The 12,627-nt window shown below is 42.9% G+C and overlaps 1 protein-coding gene across 2 annotated transcripts in view; it reads right to left on the reverse strand.

The window, feature by feature from the left end:
• Window positions 1-999: 999 nt before the first annotated feature.
• The window catches only part of LOC121618045 (RAS guanyl-releasing protein 1-like), a 33,403-nt gene continuing 21,775 nt past the window's right edge, over window positions 1,000-12,627 (reverse strand). The window contains exons 14-17 of one of the 2 annotated variants that reach the window (XM_041953294.1): window positions 6,266-6,302; window positions 5,741-5,872; window positions 4,756-5,045; window positions 1,000-4,674 (exon numbers count right to left, since the gene is read on the reverse strand). In XM_041953294.1, the coding sequence (XP_041809228.1) occupies window positions 4,540-4,674; window positions 4,756-5,045; window positions 5,741-5,872; window positions 6,266-6,302 (594 nt within the window). In that variant the 3' untranslated portion in view covers window positions 1,000-4,539. Of the gene's footprint in view, window positions 4,675-4,755; window positions 5,079-5,740; window positions 5,873-6,265; window positions 6,303-12,627 lie in introns of both variants that reach the window. The other variant, XM_041953293.1, reaches the window with a different exon arrangement.

Consider the following 12,627-nt stretch of genomic DNA (forward strand, 5'->3'; position numbering starts at 1 on the left):
TCAAACTTTCTCTCTTTGGTGTATGTTTTAAGCCAGTTGAGTGATTGATATCATGGTCAATCATATCTAACGCTGTACTGAGGTCTGAGAGGTCAAGAACTGAAACCTTATTTTCATCAGAATTTAGAATTTAGTGAGGTAGTGGTCGCCGGTACACTGGCATCACTTTCTGCCACGAAATGGATTTTGTAATAGCGTCATTACCAGGAGAAATGTTTTAGCAAATTAAATATGATGTGTTTTACTGTGGCTGAGATAACATGCGGGTAGGAGCTATGCACATACTCATAGAACTGGAGTTACACCCAGTAACTACTATTTTCCTCACTATATCGCTGACTAACTCAGGAGGTGAAGACCCAGTGGATTAACTTGATGGAAATGTCTCCACAACAACAACTGAAAAATTCCTTTGGCTATATGTGTGCTGATTATTTTGCTTTGGACTGCTCTGAGGGCCAATACAAAGCAGCTTCAAAACTGAAGCTCAAGGATGGATCGATACCGACTTCAAACACGGAACCTGCCAGTTTTATGTGTTTACTGTTCATTTTGCTGGTTAGCCCGTTCAATTTGGCATTAGCATGTTCCGCAGCTAATGTGGCTATTATCATCCATTGCAGACCTTCCAAACACAGGTAGGCCTATACCTCATTTTCATTCCTCTTTGGAGCCAATAATCACATCTGTTTTTTTTTTTACAATCACTTTTTCTTTCATAAGATATTTCCCTTACATGACTAATACAGTGAAAAGAGGTAGAATCATGTTTTGAGTGGAATATCCCTGTTATTTTTGTATGACCAAGATATAGTACCACCACTGCAAAAAACAAACACCACAAAAAAACCCAGTATGATATTAATTTTAGGTGATATTGCCCTACCCTAGTCTGAGGTCGCTGATTATAAAAACATGAAACAAGACTGAGATATTCAAACAATCTGCTCTTCATTTCAATTCAAAGCTGATGCAACACGATGCATTTATTTCAGTGCAATTGCAACATTTTTTTTCTGCCACCAGTTTCCATCAAAGTACACCTTGAGGAGCAATAACAGGGTCTGAAAATCAATCATAAATCGTTCTGACAGCTGCACTGTGTATTAACATAAATCTCACATTACCTTAACAACATGTAACTCCAAGCTGCTTCCTGTTTCCTTTCTCATGATGTGTATTATTTACACTGTGACTAACAAGTCACAGGAACAAGCAGTCTTAACTATGACAGCATGCACAAAACAACCTAAATAAGGGATGTGGTTTGGGCTTTTTAAATGCATCATCCTGTGAGTGTTTTTAAGTATGCTTCTTTGTATTCAGCCAAAATATACGCCTGTGCCAAAAACAACGGGGAGCCATTACTACGGGATGAGAAGCAGTGTTGTCTGGTACGCCAGCAGGAGAAATACTGTGAAGCCACTTCATTGGATATAAGATTCTCGACCCATAGATTGCTTTGTGTGTGCACACAGTCTTAGTCAGAGCCAGAAATGTAAACTCATGTCTCTTTGTGGTTACTTTCATAGTCAACAACATTGCCCACAAATTCATTACCTTTGTATCAGCCTCAGGCTTCGCCTCCTCTCTCGCTATCCGACATTTACCAGGACGTGATAAGTGGATTTAGTCTGTATTATGAAGCTCAAACTACATGATTGTTAAAGGCCAAAAAGGGACACAGCTGAGCTATGATGTTTCTCTCGGCAAACTCCTGCACAGCCCCTCTCTTGTAACACTCCTCTGCTATCATCAAGGTTAATTAAAAATTTCAACATGGCTTCACACAATTTTCAAACCACCTCCAGAAAATTTCCACCAAATGTGTGTGTGTTTCTCTTTTTTCCTCCACCTCCCCCACAGCCTCTCTCTCCTCTCTTCCACAGGGGTCCTTTGGCCATCATTACAACTTAATGAACTCAGTTTAATAATCAAGGGAATTAGTGGAGTCGAGTTCGGCAGTGGCGTCGCCGTAACCTACAGGCATTGTGGTGGTGGTGCTTCCTCGTATTTGAAATGAGCGTCGGCCGTGTGTACAATGTGTTGTGTTCACATTGTGTTCTCTGTGTCCCACACTGTGCTATCAGGGGGACGTAATGGGATGTTCCACATCTTTCCCTAATTAGTTTCGGAGTGTGTTCATTAAACTTAGCAGATTTAGTTAACTTATGGGTATCTCACAATGGCCCAATTCCCCCAAGTACACTGATGTCTGGGTGATAAATCATCTGTCTGCCTGCTGTAATTACGCAGGCTGTTGAAGTGTCATATTTTTCAGTCAATGTATGGAGCGCTGAGTCACGCAGTTAGCCTACATATGTCTGGCAATCTCCCCCAGACTCAAAAGCACCACAGTTCATTTAGTTTACGTTCTCTGTTGGCTGTGTAAATGGATTTTAGACTGATACATTTATCTTTGTGATCACTACTTTAACATGTCAGTGTACATGCATATGTCCTTTCAAGCTTGTGTTGCAGCTTTGATAGGGGAAAAAAGCAGCCTTCGCTGGGGCACCGTCCCTCGAGTTTAACACATGTTCTCTCTGTCACATTCTCTCAGCCAGCCATGATATTGGAAATTATTCAGCATTAGCGTGAACTCAGCCTGGTAGACTTGGGGTGTTATTCCCTTGCAGATGGGTGTCACATTCAAATAGAAGTAAATTAGCTGTCACCAAGGCTGGGCTTGGGAGCTGCCGCTATGCCTCAGAGAGTATCCTTCTTCACCGGGTCTGTGCTCACTGCCAAGTCAATGCAAGGCAACAAGTCATTATGGCAGCAAGAAATGAAGAAGCTCAATATAATGAGGGTCAAATGGCGTTCTTTGTCTGACGCTGAATTCCAGCACAGGGAATATAGCATGTAAAATCACCTGCTGTTTGCAGAATTGCTCAAAGAAAAGCTGAATGATTATGTACTTGGTTCGAATCTTTGCTTCTCTTACAGCAGAGAGTTGCCCTCTCATTATCCACAGGCCAGCATTAACTGTGGAGCTGGACTCATTACCAGCAGCAAATCCCAAGGGACAGGGCAGATTGGCAGAGTCTCCCGACAACAGGGTGACACAGTCTGTCTTTAAAGGCTTACAACTCACAAATCCATCACTCCATCATTTTGCAGACGCTTCGCTGCTTAAATTCAACTCTTAACTGCAAATATGGCATTAGTATGCTTTCTTATGGAGCTCAGCTTTCCTCACCTTTAAGATTACAAGATATTTGTACATATTTTCAAAACTAATTTTACCACAACCAGTTACAGACAAGTATCTGATTGTGATGATTTTTTGCGCATTAATTTGACAGAAATAGTCTGAGTAACACACGGAAAGTTAATTAGAGCGCACATTTATAGTACAGGTCCCCGAGATTCTGAAAACTGAACGTCAATATTCATTAGCGAGAAGCTGAAGACATATTATGAGGCTTTAGTGACCCCCAGTGGCCAAACTGAGTAACACGAGCAATAATTATATGTGGAATTTACAAAAAGAGAACAATACTGAGATTAAGGATGAACCTTGACTGAATTAAGATGGCACAGTGTATACTTTGTATTTATAGTACATTACACACATTACAAACACATGTGTCTTGACTTCCATTCACAGTACAGCACTGCTACAATGGACCACACAACAGTAAAACATGACATGGCAGCACAATAAAAACGTATCAATATGATGCCAGCACACACAAGCATAAATAATTCACTGAGAGTATCAGTATTCTGTACAAAATGTCCATTTCAGTTGCTCTCTGTATGAACTGTGTAGTGTTTGAGATAATAAATATCAACAGAAGCTCTAAGAACATGTTGTGTATTGATGGGAACAGGGACAATGATGTGGAGCAACAACAGTTCTGTACATCTGAGGCCTCCAACTTTCAGTCTGCTGCTATCATGAATAATAATAATAATAATAATAATAATAATAATAATAATACTAATAATAATAATAACAATAATAATGCACCTGTCATATACACAATAAACTTGTTTTTCAAAACTGTTTCGCTGCATACATTTTACTGTAGCCTCTGACTTCCACTTTATGTTTAACATAAATATCTAGACTCATTGATCAGGAATTGATCAAACACATTCTGCTTTAAATACTGCACTCCTTCATTCAGTATCTTTTCATGTTTCTATACCTTTAACACAGGCAACAACACACTCCGTTCCAGCTCCAGCTACTCTCAGCGGTTCATCACATAACGTGAGTAACGTTCATTGCAAATGGCACAATACAGTGAAGAGGCTCCTTCTGCTAACTTGGAACTTCTTTTATTGGTGACATACTAATTGTCTTTTTTTGTGTACCATTAGCATTAAAACACTGGTTGTGTTTGTTGTGCATTGTATCCCACTTAATATCATGTGTTGCCATATTGATTGGGTCTCCTCATACGGGTGGACTACTGTTTTGCACTGTTTATGACCAATAAGTAAAACATTTGATCCAGATTTACACATGCCGCCATATGGGGGCAGCACCAGTCTCCCTGGAGGAGGTCCAGTGCCTGTATGTGTCTAGGAGGAGGAGTCCTCCTCCACAGGATGGAGAGCGTGCCTCTTCAGCAGTGTCTTTAGTATTTCCACCTCACGCTCTGCCTCCTTCAGCTTCCTACGTAGTGTCTCATTGTCTTTCTGCAGCCTCTGGTTGTCCTGGGAAAGATGTACATTAACTGTGGTGCATTTAAGTTTAACTGTGCATTTGATAGGAGGAAAAGTGGTCCTGACACTTACTGATTCCAGCGATTCATAGGTGGATTTGCTCTCCTCTTCTGCCTCCTTTGGTACAACAGATATTCTGTTTTCCCACTTGGCACAGTGTCGCCGCTGTTTTCTCTGCGGCACAGGGCTGGGACACGAGGTGAGGGTGGGTGCTGCTGGGACCAGGAGAGACGGCTGAAGGCCACTGGCCTCAGGGGCTGTAGAGGAAGGCTGGAGTCCCTCTGTCTGGGTACCACTGTGGACCCTCCGCGGCCTTGACTGAGAGGTGACCGGGGAGTCTGGACTCCAGTCTTTGCTGTCATCTGGCGGGTAGGGAAAAGGACAATCTTCTGAACCTGAAGAGTGTGGCATCATTAGGACTTATTTCACATGAGAAAAGGAAAATTCACAAACTTCACATCTCACTTTTTAACCTTTATCATGTCTTGAAGAACAACAAGCTCACTACATCTGATGAACAACCACAAAGCAAAATGACTCAACTCAGTAATGAAACACAAGTCAAACAAGCCATTTGACAAAACAGCACGTCATAAAGACTCATTTGAAGAGGGGCTGTGTTAATATAGCCCCCATGTTTTTTGTGTCAATCCATATTAAGTAAAATCGAAAGCTTTTCTGTTCTGAATATAGTTTCTTTCTTGCAGCAGGTGGGTAGCATCAGTATAACTGTAAGTAAAACAGTTCCCAATGACAGCTGGTGGGAAATCACCCTGACAGTAGATCATGTGCTCTCAACTTGTTTTCCTTAAGCTGCAGCCAACTAAAGTGAAATCATGTAAATTCAGATTTAGATTCAGATCTGCACAGTGCAGGAGGCAGTGATTACAGGAAATCACACTGCTTACTTAATGAACACGGGCCTGAGAAAGTATCTGCCACCAGATGGCACATGTCATAGGGACTCCTGATTTCTACACCTTTCTACTGTGTGTGTGTGTTTTTCAGTGGGACTGTTCACGCTGGCAATGAACCCTATCACTCATTATCAACCCACCCTCTGAGGTGCCTGTGGTGACAGGCGTGGTGCTCGGTGTTGGACTGTCGATGGCGCTGGTCACTTTGGTGTTCTTCTTGCACTCGAACGCCACCTGGTCCTTGCACAGCTTGTGGCAGTTCATCCCGCAGTCTGAGCGAGTCAGAAGAATGCACAACATGTCAGAACAGGAACTGGTGTCGGTCTAACATCAACAAACTGACTTCTACTGACTTTTCTTTGAAGACTATCTGTTCTGCAAATGCAGATTCTCAGAGCTTTGCATGCTTACTGTCAAGCAAACAAATAGCTCTCAGATCTTTTGAGGGACGGGGGAGGGGGAAAAACTGTGGTTCTGTCTGCAGGCTGTGTCTTTTTTTCATGTGCTGCAAGGTTCAGCTAGCTGTGTGCAACACAGAAAACCACACTACACCTCCTTTACACAGCTTCTCTTTACCTGCTTCCCACAAGACACTGTGTGTACCTCTCCTCATTTGGCCAAAGATAGATATGTACAAGTTGCACAAGAGAGAGTGCCATAATTACCTTTGCATCTGTAGCCTTGCTTGATGACACCCCACAACTGTGGTGAAGAGTATGGAGAAAAACATCACTGAATATGAAGGAGCAAAGGCAAAACTACAAACAAGATTACATACTGTTGCAGAATTTGTAGACCGTGACATAGCTGTAAAGCTTAGCTTTCTTAATTAGGGACACGGGGCAACGTCCCGAGTCACTGGCTCCTACAGCTATTTCATAGCTGCAGGAGCCAGTGACTCGGGGCGTAGCCCCGAGTCACTTATTACTATCCCGCGCGTTTCTTCTTCTTCTTCTTCTTATTATTAGGGACACGGGGCAACGTCCCGAGTCACTGGCTCCTACAGCTATGAAATAGCTGCAGGAGCCAGTGACTCGGGGCGTAGCCCCGAGTCACTTATTACTATCCCGCGCGTTTCTTCTTCTTCTTCTTATTAGGGACACGGGGCAACGTCCCGAGTCACTGGCTCCTACAGCTATTTCATAGCTGCAGGAGCCAGTGACTCGGGGCGTAGCCCCGAGTCACTTATTACTATCCCGCGCGTTTCTTCTTCTTCTTCTTCTTATTATTTTTCATCTTCCTCCAAGTTTTCGTCCTCAAACTCGCCCCGCAGCTTTGAGAAAACCCTCGCAAATTATATATCAAAACGTGCGTATTGTTCGGGATCGGTGTGCTATTACTTTTCTCAAATTTATCGCAGTTTTTCGCGTCGTAAGACGCGAAAAACTGCGATAAATTTCCCATAAGAAATGAATGGGACGGGCGAAAAAAACAAGATTGAAATTGGAGTTTTTCAAACATCTGTAGCTCAGGCATACATTCACCGAGAGACTTCATTTCAACTTTAAAATGTAGACCCAAGTCTGGTCTATTGGTGTGTTCATCCACATTTTGATTGGTCCTATAGTTTTTGATCAGTCACTGTTCAATGACAGTGATCGTTTGGCGGGAAATTTTGAGATTATAATGGGTGTGTATTGCGCGGAATGTTCGTGCTAGAGTGCGTGCTAGAGTGGCACAGAGTCTAAAAACGATCTGAAAATCTTCTCTTTTTCTCGTCGCTACGGCCACAAATTACACTCTACACGCATAATTTTGGGATCAGTTTGTAGACAAACTTGTCCTCTTTCGTGTGATGTCCTCGAAAAAGCCGAGAGACTTACTGAATTTAAATAGTGAGACGTTTTGTGCAGCCAGCGCCCTCCTGTTCTCCCATTAAGTCCCATGTTAAAATTCAGAGCTGTTTTGTGAGCAAAGCAGAAATGCCTCCTGTCTTTAGATCGCCATAAAACGAAAAGTTGTTGTGTCAGGAATAAAACGAGATGATGGTCGGACTCAGGAAGTTCTCGGGAGTCCGATGATCTATAGTACACTCTGATACGAGGTACGGTTCTCTCACCAGAGGATTTAGTTCAGGAGGTTCGCCGAACCCAAATCTCACTGCATACAATACAAACTCCTGTTCTCTGAGTGGCAGAGTCTTTTTAAGTCGACCATTTTGTCATTTTTCTAAAGAATATCTGGACATAAAACACACGTACATCTGGCCCAGACTTGTCCGCATCTCACAGTGTAATCGGTTTTTTGATAGCAGCTACGGTTTTGACACAATCGCAAGTTGTTCGGAAGAAACCGACAGCGAAAAAGCCGCTTTTCAAGGGAAGAGTTTAACAGGTGCAACTGTCATTTACACACACACCGGTCAATAACCCACGCACACACATCTGCAGGACAACCAGCCTGAGAGTGATTATCTTAACGAGCTCAGTCAAAACAAGGGCATTGTTTGAAAACAATCTCCGTCCAACAAACAGTTAAACTCAGCTTCAGAAAGCAGTTTCGCAAAAAGGTTGAGACAGTAGTCACACAAACACACACACAAAAAGGGCTAACCAACAGCTAAAAAGTGATTAAAAACAGCACGTCAAAACTGAACAGGAACAGGTAAACAGTGGGAGAGGTGCAGAGGTAATTATCAGCAGGTGGGGCAGAAGTTACACAGGCACACACGCACGCACACACACACACACACACACACATTCAGACACACATATACCATACACATCTCCATGTAGGAGCAGATTGGGCTGCTTGTGTAGTTCAAGCAGACACACACACACAAACAGACGAAGACACACACATACGCAGTCACACACAATGACAGATACATAAACACACACACACAGACAAATGCATAATGAAAACCCCATCCCCCCGCCCCCTTGTTAACGCCGTTAGCTCTATTAGCTCTGTTAGCACAGTTAGCTCTGTTAGTGTTAGCGCCGTTAGCTCTATTCGCACCGTTAGCTGCTAGCTCCGTTAGTGTTAGCTCTGTTAGCTCCGTTAGCATTAGCTCCATTCATGTTTATTGATTCAGTTCATTAATTCATGTTAACAGAGACATGAAGCAGAGGAGAGAAGCAGACACAGACAGCTGAGGTGATCAACAGAGACAGACAAGGAGAAAGCCACAGAAACACAGCTGAGAGCAATTCATTAATCAGGGACTGACTACCTCTGATATCTGCCGTTTTCTCACATTGCAGCCTTTTTCAATTGTCCGCTGCTTCGCCATAGTTTCTCCTAGAGACTTCATTCAAACTTTAAAACGTAGATAATTTTGTCGGCTCAAAATGACCCTCGGCACATTTTGATATCTCTTACGGTTTTCGAGCTATGACCATCGAAGGCCGACGTAAGACGCAAACAACTGCGATAAATTTCCCATAAGAAATGAATGGGGAAATTTCCTCAAATTTCAGCCTTTTTCAATTGTCCGCTGCTCGGCCATACTTTGTCCTAGAGACTTCATTCAAACTTTAAAACGTAGATAATTTTGTCGGCTCGAACGCACCCCGTGTCCCTTTCAAAATTTCCCAGGGGGAATTTTCTAGTTATTATTTTTCATCTTCCTCCAAGTTTTCGTCCTCAAACTCGTCCCACAGCTTTGAGAAAACCCTCGCAAATTATATATCAAAACGTGCGTATTGTTCGGGATCGGTGTGCTATTACTTTTCTCAAATTTATCGCAGTTTTTCGCGTCGTAAGACGCGAAAAACTGCGATAAATTTCCCATAAGAAATGAATGGGACGGCCGAAAAAAACAAGATTGAAATTGGAGTTTTTCAAACATCTGTAGCTCAGGCATACATTCACCGAGAGACTTCATTTCAACTTTAAAATGTAGACCCAAGTCTGGTCTATTGGTGTGTTCATCCACATTTTGATTGGTCCTATAGTTTTTGATCAGTCACTGTTCAATGACAGTGATCGTTTGGCGGGAAATTTTGAGATTATAATGGGTGTGTATTGCGCGGAATGTTCGTGCTAGAGTGCGTGCTAGAGTGGCACAGAGTCTAAAAACGATCTGAAAATCTTCTCGTTTTCTCGTCGCTACGGCCACAAATTACACTCTACACGCATAATTTTGGGCTCAGTTTGTAGACAAACTTGTCCTCTTTCGTGTGATGTCCTCGAAAAAGCCGAGAGACTTACTGAATTTAAATAGTGAGACGTTTTGTGCAGCCAGCGCCCTCCTGTTCTCCCATTAAGTCCCATGTTAAAATTCAGAGCTGTTTTGTGAGCAAAGCAGAAATGCCTCCTGTCTTTAGATCGCCATAAAACGAAAAGTTGTTGTGTCAGGAATAAAACGAGGAGATGGCCGGACTCAGGAAGTTCTCGGGAGTCCGATGATCTATAGTACACTCTGATACGAGGTACGGTTCTCTCACCAGAGGATTTAGTTCAGGAGGTTCGCCGAACCCAAATCTCACTGCATACAATACAAACTCCTGTTCTCTGAGTCGCAGAGTCTTTTTAAGTCGACCATTTTGTCATTTTTCTAAAGAATATCTGGACATAAAACACACGTACATCTGGCCCAGACTTGTCCGCATCTCACAGTGTAATCGGTTTTTTGATAGCAGCTACGGTTTTGACACAATCGCAAGTTGTTCGGAAGAAACCGACAGCGAAAAAGCCGCTTTTCAAGGGAGGAGTTTAACAGGTGCAACTGTCATTTACACACACACCGGTCAATAACCCACGCACACACATCTGCAGGACAACAAGCCTGAGAATGATTATCTTAACGAGCTCAGTCAAAACAAGGGCATTGTTTGAAAACAATCTCCATCCAACAAACAGTTAAACTCAGCTTCACCAAGCGCTTTGCCAAAAAGGTTGAGAAAGTAGTCACACAAACACACACACAAGCAGGGCTAACCAACAGCTAAAAAGTGATTAAAAACAAGCACGTCAAAACTGAACAGGAACAGGTAAAAAGTGGGAGAGGTAGAGAGGTAATTATCAGCAGGTGGGGCAGAAGTTACACACGCACACAAACAAACACACACACACACACACATTCAGACACACATATACCAGACACATCTCCATGTAGGAGCAGGTTGGGCTGCTTGTGTAGTTCAAGCAGACACACACACACAAACAGACGAAGACACACACATACGCAGTCACACACAATGACAGATACATAAACACACACACACAGACAAATGCATAATGAAAACCCCATCCCCCCGCCCCCTTGTTAACACCGTTAGCTCTATTAGCTCTGTTAGCACAGTTAGCTCTGTTAGCGTTAGCGCCGTTAGCTCTATTCGCGCCGTTAGCTGTTAGCTCCGTTAGTGTTAGCTCCGTTAGTGTTAGCTCTGTTAGCTCTGTTAGCATTAACTCCATTCATGCTTATTGATTCAGTTCATTAATTCATGTTAACAGAGACATGAAGCAGAGGAGAGAAGCAGACACAGACAGCTGAGGTGATCAACAGAGACAGACAAGGAGAAAGCCACAGAAACAGACGAAGACACACACATACGCAGTCACACACAACGACAGATACATAAACACACACACACAGACAAATGCATAATGAAAACCCCATCCCCCCGCCCCCTTGTTAACGCCGCTAGCTCTATTAGCTCTGTTAGCACAGTTAGCTCTGTTTGCGTTAGCGCCGTTAGCTCTATTCGCACCGTTAGCTGTTCGCTCCATTAGTGTTAGCTCTGTTAGCTCCGTTAGCATTAGCTCCATTCATGTTTATTGATTCAGTTCATTAATTCATGTTAACAGAGACATGAAGCAGAGGAGAGAAGCAGACACAGACAGCTGAGGTGATCAACAGAGACAGACAAGGAGAAAGCCACAGAAACACAGCTGAGAGCAATTCATTAATCAGGGACTGACTGCCTCTGATATCTGCCGTTTTCTCACATTGCAGCCTTTTTCAATTGTCCGCTGCTTCGCCATAGTTTCTCCTAGAGACTTCATTCAAACTTTAAAACGTAGATAATTTTGTCGGCTCCAAATGACCCTCGGCACATTTTGATATCTCTTACGGTTTTCGAGCTATGACCATCGAAGGCCGACGTAAGACGCGAACAACTGCGATAAATTTCCCATAAGAAATGAATGGGGAAATTTCCTCAAATTTCAGCCTTTTTCAATTGTCCGCTGCTCGGCCATACTTTGTCCTAGAGACTTCATTCAAACTTTAAAACGTAGATAATTTTGTCGGCTCGAACACACCCCGTGTCCCTTTCAAAATTTCCCAGGGGGAATTTTCTAGTTATTAGGGACACGGGGCACGCTCCGAGGCACTGGCTCCTGCAGCTCTGCTGCAGGAGCCAGTGACTCGGGGCGTAGCCCCGAGTCACTTATTACTATCCCGCGCGTTTCTTCTTCTTCTTCTTCTTATTATTATTATTATTTTTCATCTTCCTCCAAGTTTTCGTCCTCAAACTCACCCCGCAGCTTTGAGAAAACCCTCGCAAATTATATATCAAAATGTGCGTATTGTTCGGGATCGGTGTGCTATTACTTTTCTCAAATTTATCGCAGTTTTTCGCGTCTTACGACGCGAAAAACTGCGATAAATTTCCCATAAGAAATGAATGGGACGGGCGAAAAAAACAAGATTGAAATTGGAGTTTTTCAAACATCTGTAGCTCAGGCATACATTCACCGAGAGACTTCATTTCAACTTTAAAATGTAGACCCAAGTCTGGTCTATTGGTGTGTTCATCCACATTTTGATTGGTCCTATAGTTTTTGATCAGTCACTGTTCAATGACAGTGATCGTTTGGCGGGAAATTTTGAGATTATAATGGGTGTGTATTGCGCGGAATGTTCGTGCTAGAGTGCGTGCTAGAGTGGCACAGAGTCTAAAAACGATCTGAAAATCTTCTCTTTTTCTCGTCGCTACGGCCACAAATTACACTCTACACGCATAATTTTGGGATCAGTTTGTAGACAAACTTGTCCTCTTTCGTGTGATGTCCTCGAAAAAGCCGAGAGACTTACTGAATTTAAATAGTGAGACGTTTTGTGCAGCCAGCGCCCTCC

This window comes from Chelmon rostratus, chromosome 15 (genome assembly GCF_017976325.1).
Source record: "Chelmon rostratus isolate fCheRos1 chromosome 15, fCheRos1.pri, whole genome shotgun sequence".
In the NCBI taxonomy this organism is placed as follows: Eukaryota; Metazoa; Chordata; class Actinopteri; order Chaetodontiformes; family Chaetodontidae; genus Chelmon; species Chelmon rostratus.